The sequence below is a fragment of the Bufo gargarizans genome, chromosome 3 (assembly GCF_014858855.1).
Source record: "Bufo gargarizans isolate SCDJY-AF-19 chromosome 3, ASM1485885v1, whole genome shotgun sequence".
NCBI classification, from domain to species: Eukaryota; Metazoa; Chordata; class Amphibia; order Anura; family Bufonidae; genus Bufo; species Bufo gargarizans.
Genome location: NC_058082.1, coordinates 142,167,378 through 142,188,410, shown reverse-complemented (window position 1 = coordinate 142,188,410; position 21,033 = coordinate 142,167,378). Strand labels below are relative to the sequence as shown.

The 21,033-nt window shown below is 42.3% G+C and overlaps 1 protein-coding gene across 1 annotated transcript in view; it reads right to left on the bottom strand.

The window, feature by feature from the left end:
* Positions 1-21,033, bottom strand: part of LOC122931442 (tudor domain-containing protein 3-like) — a 206,425-nt gene that overhangs the window by 5,533 nt on the left and 179,859 nt on the right. Inside the window, exons 6-9 of the mRNA XM_044285514.1 lie at positions 20,497-20,568; positions 17,522-17,671; positions 14,344-14,481; positions 2,890-3,046 (exon numbers count right to left, since the gene is read on the bottom strand). Coding sequence (XP_044141449.1) covers positions 2,890-3,046; positions 14,344-14,481; positions 17,522-17,671; positions 20,497-20,568 — 517 coding nt within the window. The remainder of the gene's footprint in view (positions 1-2,889; positions 3,047-14,343; positions 14,482-17,521; positions 17,672-20,496; positions 20,569-21,033) is intronic.

Genomic DNA, 21,033 nt, shown 5'->3' with positions numbered 1-21,033 from the left:
CCCCAGTACTACATATACATTGAGCGCGCCCCCCCCAGTATAATAACATTGAGTAGCGGCACCCCCCCAGTATAATACTACATTGAGCGCGGCCCCCCCCCCCCCCAGTATAATAACATTGCGAGCGCCCCCCCCCAGTATATAAACATTGATGAGGCCCCCCCCCCCCAGTATAATAAACATTGAGTGCGGCCCCCCCCCCGTATACTATACATTGATAGCGGCCCCCTCCCCAGTATAAATAAACATTGTGGCGCAGTGGGAAGTGCCAATGAGGGTTAAAAAAATAAATAAAAATTAAACTCACCTCCTCCAATTGATCGCGCAGCTGCCGGTCTCCTGTTCTATCTTCAGGACCTGTGAAAGGACCTGTGGTGACATCACTGTGGTCATCACATGGTACATCATATGATCCATCACCATGGTAATGGACCATGTGATTAGCTCAGTGATGTCACCACAGGTCCTGAAGATAGAACAGGAGACCGGCAGCTATGCGATCAACTGGAGGAGGTGAGTTCATTTTTTATTTATTTTTTAACCCTCATTGGCACTTCCCACTGCGCCACCAATGTTTATTATACTGGGGGGGGGGGGGTGCACAAAATGTTATTATACTGGGGGGGGGGGGGGGTGCACAAAATGTTAATTATACTGAGCACTCAATGTTAATACAAATACAGGAGGCGGGTGCCGGAATGAAATAGCCGGCACCCGACCTCTATGATAGGGGGCTGCGATCAGTGGCAGTTAACCCCTCAGGTGCCGCTCACTGTCATAGAGGTCGGGTGCCGGCTATTTGATTCCGGCACCCGCCTCCTGTATTTGTATTACAGGTCAGTTTTCTTCATTGGTGGCGCAGTGGCCACAGCCCCTCCCCTCCTCCTCCCATCCCTCTTCTCATTGGCGGAGGCAGCGGCAGCAGCAGCACAGGGGGAGGGAGAGAGCCCCCGCTCTGCCTCTATGAAGTTAGTTAAGGAGAACTCCGGCGGCCGGCGGGTGACACCCCATCAGACTGGTGTCACCCGGTGCGGCCCGCACCCCCCTCGCAACGCCACTGCTCTCCATTCAGAATGCATTAGGATAAAACTGATCTGTTCTATAGTATGTATTGAGCCCCTAGGACGGAACTAGGGCTGCAGCTAACGATTATTTGAATAATCGATTAGTTGCCGATTAATTTCTACAATTAATCGATTAATCGGCAAAAACGACAAAATTACAAAACAGAGGTTTATATGATCTTACTTGAAAAATATGTTCAAAGGCCATATTAAAACAAATTGTGGACGACACTATTATGGGGGATCTGTGGACGACACTTATGGGGGATCTGTGGACGACACTATTATGGGGGATCTGTGGACTACACTATTATGGGGGATCTGTGGACGGCGCAGTTATGGAGAGGGGGATCTGTGGACGGCGTAGTTATGGAGAGGGGGATCTGTGGGTGGCGTAGTTATGGAGAGGGGGATCTGTGGGTGGCGTAGTTATGGAGAGGGGGATCTGTGGGTGGCGCAGTTATGGAGAGGGGGATCTGTGGATGGTGTAGTTATGGAGAGGGGGATCTGTGGGTGGCGCTGTTATGGAGAGGGGGATATGTGCACTGTTATGGGCATAACAGTGCACAGATCCCTTTCCTCATAACAGTGCACAGATCCCCCTTCCCATAGCAGTGCCATACACAGACCCCCCCTCCTCCCCATAGCAGTGCTATACACAGACCCCCCTCCCCATAGCAGTGCCATAGACAGATCCTCCCCCCTCCCCATAACAGCCCCGGCCCCGATGCTTATAAGTCGGACTAATCACGTCTGCATCTTTATTTTACCTTTTTACAATGACGCTCCTGTAACAGCCAGGCAGAGCGGACGGCGGCGTAACGTCACTCACTCACGTGACGCACCTGCTCCGCCCACCTCATGAATGAAGGAGGCGGAGCAGGCGTGTCACGTGAGTGAGTGACGTTACGCCGCCGTCCGCTCTGCCTGGCTGTTACAGAAGCGTCATTGTAAAAAGGTAAAATAAAGATGCAGGGACCGCCCGCCCGCATAGCAACGAATCGGCGATTATTCGATAACTGGATACGTCGACAACGAATCTAGTTATCGAATATAATCGATTAATCGTTGCAGCCCTAGACGGAACTCTATGCTGGAAAAGAAAAACGCAAGTGTGAAAGTACCCTTAAAAGACTTTGGACATACTTATTAATCCTGTAGATGGCATAAACTTAGACAGACTGTCTAGACATGCACCAAATGTATTGCAGTGGGTCATGCTGGATGATAAAATTACCATTAACCATGGCAGGCCTGGGGGCTTAATGGCAAGACAATGCAAATCTGAAATCATATTGCAGGGGCAATAATATGGGGACAGATGGTTCCCCAAGGCTATATCTCGTCACAAAGATGCTGCAGCCCTTACTGAATGTGCATCTAAGGGAGTTAAACAGCCAGGGCCTGATTTATATCTGGTTCCGGCTGAAGAGGTGGGATGTCAGCTGTGCATTGTGTCCATCAAATCTTTGTAATTTACAGTAAAACACTAAGATAAAATACTGTCTATTCTCCTGAGCAGAACCAATTCATATGCAAATAATTACCACAATTAATACAATTATTTATTGGTTTACTGGTAAGTAGTTGAGGTATAACTCACTCATTAAAGGCTTGAGGTTAAAGAAACAGCAACAACAAAACACTATAGGTGCAACGAGTTTAGAAATTATGAATAAGAAACTTGCGCAATACAAGCAACGTAAAGAAATGGGTATATGATTCATAGTTAGAATTAAGCCTTTTATTATTATATTAAAATGTATAATCCAAAGAATCTACAACATCTAGACATCAGCCATTCGTTATGATCAGTGGTATATACCTCGGGGTGGTGGCCCTTGAACAGGCTTTGGTTTGCTGCCAGCAAGAAGAAAATTTAAAGCTGCCTCCAAATTGTTGCTGAAGTCCATGAGTGCCTGTCTGGCTGCTTCTTTACTGAAGCCCATCTCTGTGATGTGTCTCAGAGCCTTCTCATCAACCTTTATTAAAAGGAAGAGACATATGGATGTCAGGAACAAACGAGATATCATTTTCTACTCTTTACATTAATCAATCCAAGGAATCAAAACACAAAATCTCCAAAACAAGATAATTTATTTACTGGGATGGCGCACTGATAAAACATGTAGGATTTCTCAAGAAACAGGAAAATTGAGCATTCAAGCAACGTACAGAAATGCTGACTTTTTATCGAAAACATGAAATGGCATCAAATTAATCAGCACATGGCCTAAAAAAATAAATAAAAATAAAAAAAAAGATAAAAAGATTTACTGTCGCTCTACAAATTTGCACATTAAAGAGGAAATGTTATATTGATCTTGCAGTCTTCAGTGCCATATATTTTCTTGCACTACAAAAACGCTTATTTAGTTGGTTAGGGCTAGAGCAATTTTCAAATGCAATTACATTACTGAGTGACAAATCATATCTGGCAAAAAGCTACTGGGATCAAATGACTGAGAAACAAAAAAAGATAATTAGAACGGAAAATCTATTCCAGAATGTACAGGCTAAGCATTACATGGTGTTTTGTTAACGTGTCCAATCGAAACATTATCAGCATTGTCGTGCAGCACTTACAATGCAGCTACAATTTTTAAAAATAATATTTCGCTCCTGAGGTACAGATCAATAAAGTTATATTTCACTTACAGTTAGAAAATAAATTGTCATATATTGTAAAACTACTGCACATCAAATCTTTATGAATTATGCAGCTAGTAAAGACTGCTTATTATTTAAATGAGTTGCCCAAAACATGATATAAGGTCAATAAGAGATGTCATAAAACCCTAATCAGTAGGCGTGTTGCATCTAACTGACCCCAAAAACAGTGCTGATATCGGTCATTAATACACCAACACATTTCCTCTAATGAAATTCATATAAGGGATAATGCTGCATCAACAACACAGAACTACATGTGTGATGCTCGGACCCCCTTCATAACAGACAGACGTGACTGGTCAAATAACCTTTCAGAATGAGCAATTGTTTGTGGACATCAGGAGTAGCAGTGTTTCTAGAAATTGTGTGACTTTTTTGTTTGTCTTCACTTCTGCCAGGTTAATCTCTAGTTGTCATTTTACCCAGAAGGGGCAAAGATTGCTAGCTGCCAAGATGTCTCCCGTATACTACACACAAAAAGAAGAGAAAGTCCTGCTTCCCTATATCTCGCACACAGGTGCATGGAGGTCATTATACATACAGTAATTAATGAGCAGTGTCCTTGCGAATTCAGCACTGGGGATAGATTGCTTCTACTTTTAGTAAGTGTTCTGCTAAGTCTCTAGGTGTATATCTGCCTCTATTTTTCTGCAGCAGTTTCCAATGCCTCATCCTCTCCCCTTCATAGACATGTAGCTCACTGAGGAAGTGGTAATGTGATACCCCGAAACGCGTCTAGCCTAGACAGGACCCCAGAAACTTGGACCACTTGGGAATCTGGAGAATCGACTGGATATCCGTTAAGAAGGAATCGTCTGTCACACGAATGGCTCACTTGGAATATAACCTGTAAGGCCTGAGTCCATGTGGAAGGCCTGAATACATGTGCCAATCAATTGCCAGTGTGTAAATCTATTGACGAACTATCGGTCTACAGACTCAGAGGACCACATTATTACCTTCGTTGAACTATCAAGGGAGACGGTAAGGACCGTTTGATTTTATCCAGCGATTTTATCCAGCACCTTTATTCATATGACTTTTAGTCCAGTGGGACGCTGCTGGTGGATGTGATAAGCGGGACGCCACTTAAAGTTGGTTCAGTGGACCACGTATTGGGACTGTAATTTTGGATACCCCTGTGATCAAATCGAATAGGACAATATTAGAGGACACCGTTTATTGCTACCAGTATCTGACTTTTCCATACAAATATTCGGCTGAATATTTATACGAACATTTTATTATCGAGTATTCTAATTTTATTCCTTGAATTTTATTACACTTTTAGATCTCTATTTTCCAGTTGTTTTATATGATATTACTGCATGTTGTGTGTTTTTATATATATTGATATTTAGGGTCTACTATTACCACCAATATATACTGTTGCTCAGTGCTATTGCTATATATGCTAATACATTTCAATTGGTTCAGATATCCTGAGAGTGCCCAGTTAATTTTATTCTACATTTATTATGCTATGCAAGTACCTCTCTCTCTCTCTCCTTGCTCTAGCGATCGTGGGAGGTCTCAGCACTCAGACTCCCACTGAACAAAGCTTTTAATATGCCTATAACATCAGGGCTCCAAACTAAAAAAAAATATCAAGGAGCCATTGGCTCCTAACCTGAAAAATTTAGTCGCCAAATTTAAAATACATATAATTACGGTATAAAAAAAAAAAAAAAACATCTTATCTAGGGTTGTCAAGATACCAAAATTCTTACTCTATTTCGATACCACTAAAAAGTATTGCAATACTTGAAACCACGTGAAAAAAATATAACCCCAAAAAATCTGCGTGCATTCCACATTTTATGGAACGTCTGGACCATAATAGAACAGTCGATTCCTATTTTTTGTTGGGACAAGGTGACAAATAAACGGCAAATTGCAAGTTTTTAAATATTTTTTTTTTCTGTTATGGCGTTCACCGCATATGAGATATTTTTAAATATTTTAATAGTTTGCCCTTTTTTGGGTGTGGCGACATGTAATATTTATTTATTGTTTATATATTTTATATGTAAAATTGGGAAAGGGGGTCATTTAAAGAAACTCCTTGCCAGACACCAATTTAGACAAATTCCAGGCGAGACACCAGATTAGAAAGACGCTGCAGATTGCTATGACTGTGCTGTTTTTAGACCGCTGCGGTCACAGTGAAGATCTCAACGACCAGCCGTAGTGGTCTCCAGCAATAGAAAAACAGGCCTCCAAATGCTCTTTAGTATCTTGCTGTGTGCCCAGTCCTTAGATAAATGACACAAGTAATATCCATTTTCACAGTACAAACATATGGTAATGGTTTTAGAAATGTTTTGCATTGAAATTTTTTTTTTTTTTTTAAAACATATATCTGTCACCCAAGTCATAAAAGAAAGGTCTAATGTGTCTTCTAAAAAAAATATCAAATGCATGTAGGTTGGCTCAGAAATAAAATACTTATTTGCAGTTAGATAGGTCCATTGCAAAAATGTAAAAATTGGCTTTGTGAGGAGGGTAAAAGACTGATAATGAAGTACTTAATCCAGTGTTCTACAAGGACACAAAGTATTATATACAAATAAGAAATTTATGATTCTTAGTTCTGCCAGGAAGGTATTAGAGATGCAAACATTTTGAATATGAAATAAGTTGTAAATAAGGATGTAAATAAAATTAAAGTAAAATATAAAAAAAGGCAATATTCAGGAACCTCATGTCCAAGTAATATTCTGTGGTGTACAAAGGCAATGCAAACAGTTTGTTAGCTCAGCGGTCCGTGATGGCGCTGCTGCCCCTAACTGCAGGCAAGGGCGGCGGGCTCCCTCTTTCCCTGCCGCCATGCACCGCGCTGACAAGTGCGGGCAGCAGGCAGCTTAACTATGGTATCTGTGTTCCATGCCAGAGTTTCCTTCCTGCTGGAGACTTTCATAGGTGTGTCTCTCTTCACCTACGAAGCAGCACATACACGCCTTCTCTCTCACCAGCCTATGGCTGGATTGCAGGAGGTATTTAAAGGCACTTCTTACCACAGGAAAATGCCTGAGCAACTCATGGTCTCTAGCTTGTCTAGCTTCATGTGCAAAGGTGTTTCTCTTATCTGCTTCACTGTGTACCGGACTCTGCTTATTGAACACCTGGACTTTGCCGCCTGCCTCTGACTCTGGACTTCGCTTACTAACCTTTCTTGATCGCTGCCTGTCCAGACCCGGTTCCTCCTTGCCACGCAGGTCCCCTCTGTGCTTGCACCGGGTACTCTGACCCCCTGGTCAGCTTCCACTGACTCGGGGACTGCTCTGGAGTGGCACCTGGCAACTACCCAAATGGCTGAAGACTATCCTCACCATCAGAGGCTCTAGTGAAGACCAGGTAGTTGCCTAGTTATGTCACACTTTACTGGGAAGGCACTGGCCTAGATTAATACTCTCTGGGAAAGGAACGACCCAGTCATAATGAATCTACAGGCCTTCCTAAAAGCCTTCCACAGGGTGTTCGGTGAGCCCGGACACACCACCTCCTCCCTACTGCGGTTGCATCAAGGGAACTAATCCGTGGTCCGGGGATACGGTATGCAGCCTCTGAACTCAGCTGGAATAATGAGGCACTTGTGGCTACCTTTTGGGAGGGCCTCTGTGGGAGAATTAAGACGAGCTGGCTGGACGGGATGTTCCTTCCACCTTGGATGACCTCATCTCCCTGGCTATTCGACTTGATTTACGGTTCCAGAAACGTGCCAGAGAACTGGCAAGTGAGGGGAGATCTTTTCGCCTGGCATCTTCTTTTCAGCACGCTCATAACCCTCTGCATTTCATGTTGTCTACAGTTCCTAAGCCCATACAGGTTGATTGAGTTAGGCTGACTGAACAGGAACGTGATCACCGCCGTACCAAAGGACTTTGTTTCTATTGTGGTGGTTCTGATCACGTGCTCTGTACTTGTCCCCTGAAGCTGGGAAACTCCGGAGCCTAGGGTCCGTTGAAGAGGCGGCCCTAGGTGAAGATAATTCCTCTCCACCCCTGACTCTACTGGCAACTTTGTTGTTTGGAGATAATCAGTTCACGGATTCCAGATCAACAGGAAACTTCCTGCAGCAAGCCATAGTGGATCGATATCGTATTCCAGTCCGACGCCTGCAAAGACCATTGATGGTGTCATCTGTTGATGGAAGCTCTATCTCAGTCCATACAATTTTCTACTGAACCTGTGAAACTACAGGTAGAAAGCTCTTCATACAGAAGAAATTTTGTTCTTGATTCTTCAAAGTCTCTCTCACTCTCTCCTTTTGGGGCTACCATGGCTCCGTTACCATGAACCTGTTCTTTATCGGAAGTCTGAAGAGGTGCTTCGTTGGGGACAGTACTGCCTTAGTAGTTGTCTTTCTCCTGTTCAGCCTGCTCGGGTAGCACCAAATCTTGAAGATTTTCCTGCAGCATACCATGCCTATGCAGACGTCTTCGATAAGAAGGAGGATGAGATGTTACCGCCACACAGGCCCCATGATTGTCCTATTGATTTCTGGTTGCTGGTTCTTCATCTTCCCATGGTCGCATTTATCCTCTGTCACCTGTCGTTTATCTAGCTGATATCCTTGTCTTTTCTCCAGATTTGGCTACTCACCAGAAGCAGGTTCCCTTGGTCCTTCAAAGGCTATGAAAAAATAACCTTGCTTCCATTTTTGAGGTACATAATATCTGCTACTGGCCTACAGATGGATCCTGAAAAGCTGTCTGTGATTTTGAAGTGGCCTCGTCCTTCTGGTTTAAAGGCTATTCAATGTTTCCAGGGGTTCGCCAACTACTACTGCCAATTTGCGCCACACTTCTCTTCTTTGACAGCCCCCATCTCAGCCTTGACGTGTAAAGGGGCGAATCCCAAAAATTGGACAGCTAAAGCTAAATCAGCCTTTCAAGCCTTGAAACAGGTCTTCTCTGTGGCTTCAGTACGCCATCGTCCTTATGCCATTAAGCAATGTTTCTTGGAGGTGGATGCATCGTCTATTGGAGCTGGGGCGGTACTTTCACAAATATCTCCCTCAGGTACGATGACATGTGGCTAATTCTCCAGGGCCTTCTCCGCTCCTGAGCACAACTACTCGATTGGGGACAGAAAGTTGTTGGCCATTAAGATGGCATTGGAGGAATGGCGATACCTTCTGGAAGGAGCCAGTCATCAAGTAGTGATCTATATCGACCACAAGAACCTCACCTACCTACAGTCTGCACAGTTTGCTCATTTTGATTTTGTTCTTTACTTTCATGCTGCAGATAAGAACGTCAAAGCAGATGCTCTTTCTAGATCCTTTGATTCCACTGACTAGGAGGAGCCGCCTCAAATTATCATTGATCCCGCTAAAATCTCGGTCTGTCCCGTCAAGCTATCCGAAATCCCTTCTGGAAAGACCTTTGCAGTGTCTCTCAAAGTAAATCTTACTATAGGGTTCCTTTCTCAGTGGTTGAAAATATAATGAGCTTATATTTTCAACCACTGAGGAAGGAACCCGCACGGTTTCGAAACGCGTCTGGTAATTGAAACCACAGCGGTATATACGGAGTGCGAATCTTCACATCGTAACTTCGCAACTAAAGATCAAAGTCAGCGTTACAAAGTGATAAGCCCGCATGCGTCAGAGAACAGATCATATAACACAGATCCAAAAACCGAAACACGGAATACAAGGCATGACAAGGAACGGTATGATTACAGCATGTAATTAAAATTTTTGTATAGCTGCTGAGTTATTCAATAAAATGTACTGCATAGCACCACCTTCTGTTTGTTCTTTTACTTATTATCTTCTTTGTCCGGATCATTGAGAAGGCCACACATGCTCAGTTTCATTCTTCAACTACACCCTGAGCTGTGATAGGGAGAAAGCTGTAGCAGAATGGACATGCCTCCTGAGCTGTGATAGGGAGAAAGCTGTAGCAGAATGGACACGCCCTCTGAGCTGCAGAAGAAAATACACTCCCTTTGAGCTGCCAACTTGATATAAATCAATGAATGTAAAGATCTCTGGATCCATGTGAGGTACAAGGCTGGTACTAGCTTTGTTAGAAAGAGATTTTATCACACTCCTGTCTGCCCCTGAAGTTTTAATTATACCAGACCCCGTTTCCCCACCAACTGACTGAAAACGCTACTGGTACGGTATAGATGTCGCAGGGAAATGATGAAAATGGAGATTTGATCAAATCCCTAAGATGAAAATGGAGATTTGATCAAATCCCTAAGGGAGATGATCAATTCACGGAAGATGATGTTCCCTAAAGAAAGTAAGTGATTTGATCATCAAATCCCTTAACTGTTTTAGTGAAAAGTTTAATATTTTTGATAATATAATAATAATAATAATATGAAATAATATTGTTTAGATATTTGGATCGGAGTCAGACTTTCTCTTCAAAATCAAAGATTTTTTGGTACCTACTTCCATAACATCGTATTTTTTTTTTCCATAATAGTACTGTTTATGTGTCCGTTGTAGTTTAAGTAGTGGTGCTAATTTAAATTGCTCAATGAGATAGCTTCTTCTATCCTTTCACGAGTCCACAAAGGTTTTTCTTTATCATGCCGCTTGTTCAAAAACATCCTGATAGTTTCATTAAACTGTTCTTCAGATACAACTTGGTCAGAGTTAGATTTTTTTTCTATATCTGAACCCATGGCCAGGAGTGTGCCCCCACAGAAATATGCCTGGCTGTGTTCCCCCTGCCGGAATAGTATATACCTAGAATCAGGGGTGTCGCTAGGGCCTTTTATCAGTGAACTGTGATAACTATAGGATAAAGGACCTTTGATGACATCATTACCATGTGACCAGAAACATAGCAATATTACTGGTCACATGTCTATAAGGTAATCAAAGGTCCCTCGACTGCTTTCTTTTTTTTTTTTCCAGAACTCCTTACTTGTTTATTTCATCTTTTCACTAAAACAGTTAAGGGATTTCAACCAAATCACTTACTTTCTTTAGGGAAATCACCCCACAGATATGTTATTTTAAACATCTTCCGTGACTTGATCGTCTCCCTTAGGGATTTGATCAAATCTCCATTTTCATCATTTCCCTAAGGGATTTGATCAAATTTCCATTTTCATCATTTCCCTAAGGGATTTGATCAAATCTCCATTTTCATCATTTCCCTTAGGGATTTGATCAAATCTCCATTTTCATTGTTTGCAACATATACATTGGTATGAATAAAGCAGTCAATCAGCAGTATGTGGAAGTTTACTAAATCAAATTGCAAAAAACTATAAATGACTAGGTGCTGCACTCTCCCCCATGCCAAGCTGTAAGAGACCTGACAGAGCTACTTCAAACGACTACCTATTGTTTCTTTACAGCAGGTTTGTATGTTCTCCCAGTGTTTGTGTCACTTTCCTCTGGGAACTCCCATTTCCTCGCATAGTTCAAGGCATAATGTTAGAGAATTTAGATTATGAGCTCCACTGCGGACAGCGCTGCAGAATATGTTGGTGCTATATAGGCAAGAGAAATAAAAGTCGCCAACACCAGAGGGGTAGGAAAAAATTACTTGCACACAAAAAGTAGCTTCTCCCAAACCTCAGACAAGTAACACCGTTTATAGGTATATTCATAGGGAATGTTTGGAACGCCTCTTCAGTATACAAGCTGTTCATGAAGGTAGTGACAGATAAAGTACTATAGATTATCTAGACCAAACTAAACCATTATCCTGATCAATATGTTCTACATAAAATCTCTAGTTCCCGACACAAACAAAAGCTGCAAAAAGTCAGCTACAACATTATAAATATGTGTTGTACTGTTCCTACTTGCCACTCAGACGTGGAACAACAGGCAAGTCCCTGCCCCACTCCAATATAGGACAGCCCCTTATATCCTAGAATTGAATACCAGACCGCCTGGACCAACACCAATAGAGGACAGCCCCCTACATCCTAGATTTGAATACAAGACCGCCTGGACCAACACCAATAGAAGCCCAATATAACACCACTACAAATATCCCACCAGGTGAATGTGGTGTCATGCTTTGCCCCACATTCTGAGGGCCCTCGTTCAGTCAACGCCGGGTCTAATATTACAGACCAGTGTTGTACTGTTCATGCATACCACTTAGATGTGGAGCAACTTGCAAATCCATGCTTCATTCTCCCAGGACCACAATATTAGACCGCCTGGACTAACACCAATAGAAGTCCAATTTAACATCACCATAAATACAAGATCAATCACCTAGATCCAATAGAAAGAAAAATACAGAAAACATACAAACAATACAAAATATACATAATGCCCAAATATTTCTAACTAAAATGCAAATTAAGGCCACAAATAGAATAAGACATTTACGAGATCAAAAAAGTCCCACTGACACAATGCTCCAATATCCCCATTCAAGCACATGGATAAATAAACAACATATACAAACAACCCACAAAATGTATAAATAAAAGCTGAGATCAACAGATCAACTTAGACATACCACCATGTGCTACGACATACGTCACACACACGCATATACACATACATACACATACCCACACTAGACTTATAAACACACACATCAGTTACATCCTCACTAAATTGATATACACACAACCATACCCCAAGATTGCTAACCACATTTTCCACTACACATTTACACACATAGGAACACAGATACACACATACCTATACTAGACTCATGCACCCCAATATGTACACTAGTCTCATCCACACCAAGATGTTACATAGAACACACACACTGGATGCAATTGCATCCAAGGCTGTCAACGCTTTGCCACCATCTCCAATTATCCCCCTATACCAAACACCTTATCCCAAGAATTTTCATTTATCCCAAAATTCTCATCCCATCTTAATCTTTTATTCCATCCCAATTACCTATTTAACCACCAAGGTCAACTCTCTACTCTGATCATCAACTACATTATTTCCCAATGGACCTTATTTTTTGGTCCCTCAGTATCAAAACCTGATGTTCCAAAATGAAACAACCAATTCAATTAGACAAAGAACAACCCACTCTCCAATCAATCAACCCACTCTCCAATCAACCCTGAATGATGGGCTGCACCCTAAATCAATCAACTAATTCAAAACGGCAAATAAATTCCAGACAGACGCCGCAAGTCCTCCACTTACTGAAGAAGGGACCAAGTGTAGTCCCGAAACGCGTTTAAGGAGAAAGGAGGAATCTTGCCAAACGGGGCAGTGATAGTGGATATAGAAGTAGAAGCGCTCCCCCAGCTCTATTTCTACTTGCAAACCGGCCCGGCAGATCCCGATCACGTGACCGACACTAGGTCACGTGAACATTACAGACCTAACTACGAGCGCGCGCGCCTGGAGACCACGAGGGACGCCGACAGCCGGAGAATCCTACTGCAAGCAACAACTGACCGGAGCAGTGAAGGAAGACACCTCCACGTGGCGGGTAAGCGATCTCTGTACCTAAGACAGTGCGGGACGCCGCACCGAGGTCCAGAGCACCAATTCCCCCACAGGAGCTATACATCTTCCCACAAATATAAGGCCTTCTATTACACAGAAAAGTATCACTTTTTAACTTACTGAAATCTTGTTTAAAGTGCTACTTATGGGACAATATGTTACATACGTAACACATACTATCTCTCTACTATTTTTAATTTTTCTTTTTAGCGCTATCTTTGGGACCACCGGATGCTGAACTATAATACATAAGACTGTACTCTTTTCTATTTTTATATATTTTTTCTATTTTTTATCCATTTTTATTTCACCTACTACATGAATTGTTTTTTTCCCTTTTAGCCCAATTCACTCTATTCTACACCATATATCACAAACTACTGGGAAAGGCTACCCCACCTACTCTAGCCAGTCTCAAAAGACTGTACTCCCCGACCATCCCCCTTTTTTATCACAACACACCACCTACCCCAACGGACTAAATACCGTCCATTTTTTCCCCCATCCATTCTCCACGAATTTACCCCAAGATCACCTAATATCAGTCACCTCCCATCTGGCACCCGTAACAAGTGCCCAGACTATTACACCCACCTTTTTCTTGAAACACCAGTACCCAATTTTAACATATGTAAGATTTTAACAAAATAAAAAAACACTTTATTTATCCCATCTATGAGTGTGCCTGCTACCTTCTTATCCTAAATCTTCTCCTTTTGACTGGGTGAGTCAAAACCAGCAGTTCAGCACCTCAACCATTCTACTGACCAGTTGAGCCGCCTTAATCCTATTTTTCAACATTATAAATATGCAGCCAGTGCGAGATTATTCTATGTGACTACATCCCAAATATCAGCACTTGCAGTTCATGAGTGAATTTGAACAGTTCTGCACTATGTTAACTTCAACCAGTCTGAAAGGCAAATTAAGAGACATCTATGCAAATACAAGACAGCATTTTTAGTCTGGTAAGACGTCAAGCCATAACAATAATACATGTAACAATTGCTCGATGCAACAGGCTTCACGATGCCAGTATAACTGCCAAGAACGCTGCTCAGTCCAAATAAAGAAACTTGCGGGGGGAAGTGAAATAATAAGGACTAGAGAGGATATGCAGATACATTTGTCTCCTTCGGTTATATAAAGTTTTGTTCAGTGGTAAAACCTTACCAGCTCACGATACACTCCTTCCGATCTACCTTCACTTCTGATTATCTTCTCTTTCTGGAACACTTCCCTATTACGACTCCCTCCAGCAGCGGCATTGAGATTGCTTCCAGCATTTCCGCCTCCTCCAAACGTCTTGGTCTGAAAATAAGAAAGGCTGCGGTAAGGTCAACAACTCCTAATAAAAATTATCCTAAAGAGTATGCCATTATTCGCATTGCGATAAATCCCTGGAAGTTGCTTTTTTTTCTTTATTGAAATGTACCTACTGATAAATAAAAAGTTCATTTCCATAAAACGGAACAGAAACCTACTCATCGCCTCTTTAGGTCCTGTCAATGTTTCAAGTAGTAAAAAATATGTTATATAATGTTCACGATTTTGAGCTACTGTGAAGTGAATCATAACAATAAACCTAAATGGAAAACAATATAGCAGGATATAAAATAACATAAGCGTTAAACTGGGCAACTTCCAAAGGACTTTTACACTGAATCCAAGTCTCTGCAGATAAGAAACCTAGCCCGAAAATGGGATCACTTTGTCAATGATGGTGTCCAATGGTGGAGGGGTTATCTTTTTCCACAAAACTATACATCAATCTGCTCAGCTTCTCCTGCTCTATAATATGCTGCCTGCAGATTGCACTGCCGTTTTAGCTACACCCCTGCCTGTCACCAAAAGTTCATGGGCCCTTGTGTAAGAGTTCATCTTGGGACCACCCATCCCTCAGTGCTTTGTGGCCAGGGAAGCACATAGCATTTGTACTGCTTGAGGCAAAAAATTGAAACGGCACAAATTCTTGACCAAACCCCTTCAGGCCATCCAGAGATGTAACTTGATCAGCATGTGCTTTCTATAATACTGGTGCCTTCATATGCCGCACAAGGGTCTTTGGGTTCCCTCAGGCTCCTGGGCCCGGTAGAGACTGCTACCACTGCACCCCTTTTAGCTCCGCCCCTGTGGACAGGTCCTTTTTCAGCAAGCAGAGCTTGCAGAAGGACAGCCAATACAAGTGCTCACATTATTGCTGGACAGGAAGGTATCTAATCAGACAAATACTTGGTAGGCATGACGTTGTCATCTTTAAAATACCACTTTTTTATTTTAAAAATTCTCCATAAATCTGTAGAAGACCTCTGACATGCCATTTGTATACCCTATGAAATAACATCTTTAATTACAGTCTGGTTCATGCCGTTCCTCTGTAAGGGTACATCCACACATGGCGTAAAGGCCCCCTGCGGGGAATTAGCTGCATTTACAATACAGAAATCTCTCCCACGCGCTGCAGAGAAGCCCAGCGTGAAGGGACTTGCATTATGAATTTTCAATCCACAGCATGTCCGTTTATGCTGAGGGGTAACATTTTTGCAACCTAGGAAGGTTGTATAGCGTTATTTACATTTTTGAAATAAACTAAAAGAAATAATACTGTGTTTCTTTTATTTTAAAAAAATACTATAGTCAAATACGGTACATATGAACAAACCTCACAAAATACAAGGAGCAATATGTAGTTTGGACTGAAGTAGAAATTACAAAGGCGTATAACAATTGTAAAAATGAAAATGTAGCAGCAAGGGAAGGTATCATTAAATAATACATTTTGGTTAAATAATATGTTTCATGTTTGTTTGTTTTGTGAGTGACTGACTATAGTCACAGGAGGATTAAGACTGGAGTATGGGAACACCAGTCATGATAAATGTCCCCCCATAGATTATATATGGACTTGTAAATGGGAAGCTGGGTACCATTGGGGCTTTTGGTTGGGTATATATAATTGGTATATAGCATCTGACAGCTGCAGCCAAAGTAATACACCATGGCTGCAGCACAGTGGAAAGGACAGAATGGCACTGGATCAGAGAGGACTTTGGAAGGTAATTTTTTTTTATTATCATTATTATTATTCTAACAGCATCACTGCTATTTGCCACAGGAAAAAAAAAAAAACTTTAAAGCTCCTGTGGACCTAAAGTGTGTCTAATATATAAAAATAAAACATTTCACCTGTGGTCCTGGCATTGCCCCAGTCCTGGCTATTTGGTCTCTGTAGGACCAGAAAGTGCCTTAGTCCTGTAACTGCTGCGGTCAATCTCAAACCTCAGCTGTCACAACAGTCACATCAGGGATGTACCATTCAAGCAGATGTGACTGCTGAGGCCTGTGACTGGCTGCAGCAGTCATGGAACCAAGCCACTTTCTAGTTCCGCAGGAACCTTAAAGGGCTTGGCCGCTTTCTGGTTATTGTTGACCAATGTGTATATAAGATAATTATACGACACGTGCTAATATAGCCTTTGTGGAAATTCGGCACCATTTTCTGTATTCTATAAGGTACACCTATTTCATACTGTCCACACAGAGGTCCTGTCCATAAAATGGCTGCTGATCGAGGGTCATGTGACCAGGCAACTCACCTCCATCCAAACAGACTGCACTAAACTCCCAACAGAACAAATGCAGATGGCAGGGGCAGTGTATCTGAATGGAGGAGACATCAAATGGAGGTGATTTGCCTGGTCACATGACCCTCCATCAGCAGCCATTTTATGGCCAAGACCTCTGAGTGGACAGTACAATAGACTTTGTGTACCTTATAAAATATAGAAAATGGTGCAGAATTTCAAGAAAAGCTATATTAGTAAGTGCCATATAATCATCTTATATACACTTTGGTCAACAGTAACGAGAAAGTGGCCAACCCCTTTAAGTGCCTGGCAACTGTTTTAACCATGTTTTTTTACAAAGCTGCAAACTGATTTTTGACCCAATCTAAAGTGCATTCATACAGTATATAAAACATTCAAGACTACGTTCAGGATTGTTCTATGTAACTCGTTATCACTCTAGGTCACTAATTAAATGAGAGAACTATAGGAAAATCACTAAGCAGCTCACTGATCACAGTGGGGTCTACACTGTCAGAATCAGCAACATATAAGTTACATTTTAGTTTATGCTAACTTTTCCATCCAGGACTATTGAACTTTGTCACAGTCATGAAGCAAGCGCTGTAAGGCAATGCACGCTCATTTATGAAAACGTAACCGTGTAAGTCTCTTACAGAGACAGAGTGCATAAACACATTAGGAATGATGAGGTTTCCATGGAAAACATACTCGTTCAATCCATTAGCCAAGGTGAACTACTCAAGTAAACAAGGGTCACAAACCTCTTTGCTTTTTGCTACTTCAGCAATGGCAGCAGTCCTTTGTTTTTCAAACTCATCATTCTCCCCCACAGATTTGGTGGCACTCGGAGCCTGCAGCGTCTTTCGGCTATCAAGTTCTCTGCTGTCAACTGAAGTAACAGATGCACAACGCTAAAGGGAGGAGTGAAAGGTGATCATCAGTGGTCAAGATGTATTCAGTAAATTAACTTACTGTGTATATATATTTATTTTACACACTTGTAACGCTGACATATTCCACGGAATATGAGAGGGAGACACCACAACTATATTGGGGTGCTCTATAAATGCATTGTAAGATAAGGGGATGTTGCATGCTTCATTGTTCAGATTGAATACTTCTTCATAAAGAAGATGTTTCAGTGCAGGCAGCAGATATCACATTCCTTGCCCAGTTTAGAAAACCCATCCCAAAATAGCCTATTAGACCATTCTGAGTCTTCATAGAGGGTGGAAACATACTCTGGAGCAGGGGTCTCCAACCTGTGGCTTTCTAGTTGTTGTAAATCCAGGGGGAAGATTAGGAACTCAAAGTGGCCCTGCAAAAAACAAAAACAAAACAAAACAAACGTAGAAGTGTCCCCATGTTGTATGCAGAGCCAAACTGGCAGGTGTGGCCAAGCCCAATAGCTGGGGGGGTTTTGTGGGCCAATTTTATTGATACCATTTTGGAATATGCCTTCTTGATCATTTTTTATTCAGTTTTTGTGAGGAGATAAGGCAACAAAAAAAAAAAAAAAAAAAAAACGGTAAATGCACAGTTTTAATTTTTTATCCATCATGGAGTTCACTGTATGGAATAAATAGGATTAATAGTACGAGCATGTTGTGGGTGACAATGATCTTTATTTTTCATTGTTTATTTTAGTTATTGATATGTGGAAAGGGGTGGATTTGAATTTTACATTTTTTAGTTTTCATAACCTATTTTCATTACTTTTCACTTATTTTAAGTCAACCTAGGAAGGGACGCTGACAGGCCAAATCAGCATATTTAGTTATACATATGACATTACAGGTCTTATACAGTCTATTAAAAGCATCTAAGTATCCCCCCTGTCCACCTTATAAATACCGAAAAATAACGTTTTATAACCTGCCTGTCTCGTCACCAATCTGTCCAAGGGGCGGCGTTTAATCTCAAATTGCGCCCAGCCAGCCGCTCCCAACTAGTGATGTCCGGATCATGAACGAATCGTTCTTTTGAATGGATTCAGTTCACTGAACCGGAAGAGTCGATTCCTGTGACTGAGCCGATCCGAGTGATGCCGCTCAGTCAGGTTAGCATAGAGGCAGCAGCAGGCAGTGTAATAGGAGCCGACAGTGGAAGCTAGCCCCGCCCCTCCCCATCCTCCAACCAATCAGAGGCAGCCAGCAGTCCAGCACTGACTCACAGCACAGGGGAGTCGCGCAGGGACTAAGAGAATTGTCTGAGTTTATTAATTAAAAGAATTGAATGAGTCAGAGACTGTGTCACCAAGTCCCTGCCAGGCTTCCTGCTCTGCGGGGGGGGGGGGGGGTTGGTTGGACGGGTGGTATAGTATTGCATGTAGCAGAGCTGTGTGTGCGTGTACAGGGTGCTGGCAACAATGTAGCAGAGCTGTGTGTGTACAGGGTGCTTGCAGCAATGTAGCAGAGCTGTGTGTGTACAGGGTGCTTGCAGCAATGTAGCAGAGCAGGAAGCCTGGCAGGGACTCTGTGACAGTCTCTGACTCATTTGATTCTTTTAACTAATAAACTTTTAGACCATTATCTAAATCCCTGCAATAACTATACAGTGTAATTACATCAATCTGCTCCACTGCAGCAGAGCTGTGTTTGCCAGGAGCGAGTCCCTCCAGACCTTCGGTTCACTTGAGAGCCGACTCAGCAAGTGAACTGAAGATTCGATGAACTGAGCCTGCGCATTGATCTTCAGTTCACTTGCTTCTGCCGCCTCAGGAAGTGAACCGAAGATCCGATTCATGAATCGGTTCTTTTGAATGAACTGAATCAAATGAATAGATTCATGAAAAAGATCCGAACTTCCCATCTCTACTCCCAACTGCCGTTCTGAAGCCCCGCCCAGCTCATCAATATTCACTTCACTGGGCGGCGGCTACAACTCTCCCCAGTCAAGATCCTGCGCAGGCGATGTAACCACGACCGCGCAGGATCTTGACTGGGGAGAGTTGTAGCCGCCGCCCAGCGAAGTGAATATTGATGAGCTGGGTGGGGCTTCAGAACGGCAGTTGGGAGCGGCTGGCTGGGCGCAATTTGAGATTATACGCCGCCCCTTGGGCAGATTGGTGACGAGACAGGCAGGTTATAAAACTTTATTTTTCGGTATTTATAAGGTGGACAGGGGGGATACTTAGATGCTTTTAATAGACTGTATAAGACCTGTAATGTCATATGTATAACTAAATATGCTGATTTGGCCTGCCAGTGTCCCTTTAATGCCATCGATCCCATAGATGTGTATAGTGGAGGTTGGGAAGGGGTTAAAATAAAAGTCATTCTCCATATAACTAGGGCCTTGAGCATTAGTCCTTTGCCCATATTGCGACCTGCAAACATTTGCTTTTTTCCTTTAGGTGTTAGAGAAATCTAATGAAAGTTACGTTTTACCATAAGGGTCAGAAACAGGGTTTTCTTTAGCCTCTTGGCTATTAGTTTTACATGTACGGCTTTATGGGTTAAGGGGTTAACGACCATCCCTGGCCTGGTCATTACGGGGTTAAGGTAAACCAGCCACTAACTACTGCATATACACAATCACTTGGTCTATGCGCATTGGCATGTGAATCCCTACCAAAAGAAATCAGCTCCATGTAAACGCACTGTGATCTCATCTGTTTTATTTTTCTGAGAAGACATTTGGAAAACCTCTTGAACTGAACTTGTTCATTATTTCACAAGCAAAACAGCAGTATTTTTCCATTATACATATGAGAGACACATGAGAGCAATCCTACCTGTCCAAAAGGCACAAATGGTGGAGGACCTCCCTCAGTTCCAATATTGCTTCGACTGTGCTTTGATAAACTCTGTCCAAAAAATAGAAAAGGAAAAATTTACCTAAAAGCTACTATTCATGTAAAATAGAGCAGTAGAGCAATCCAAACATTTCTATAATATTTTCACGGACTTCCTAAACTCCTGTGAGTGAGATATTGCAGCTATCCGCAGTCACACCCAAACTAGGGATTTGGAAAGGTGTCTGGTCCGAATGACAAGACAATTATTGGGAACGAAATGTTTGTTCCCAATAATTGGCCATCGCTGGGAAGAGAGGTGGGCAGCAATCATCCCATCTGTATGGGAATAAGCGATCAGTAGTGCGATCATTTGTCCCTCTACCGATTCACTGTCTGCTGGCAGAAGATCCCTGTTTACACCAGGCAATCTGCTGCTGCATTTTTCATTCACCGGACGATCAGCGACACATTTACACAGAGCAAATATCAGTAATGACATTCCTAGGAACACTCCTTCACTATAACTTATAGCTG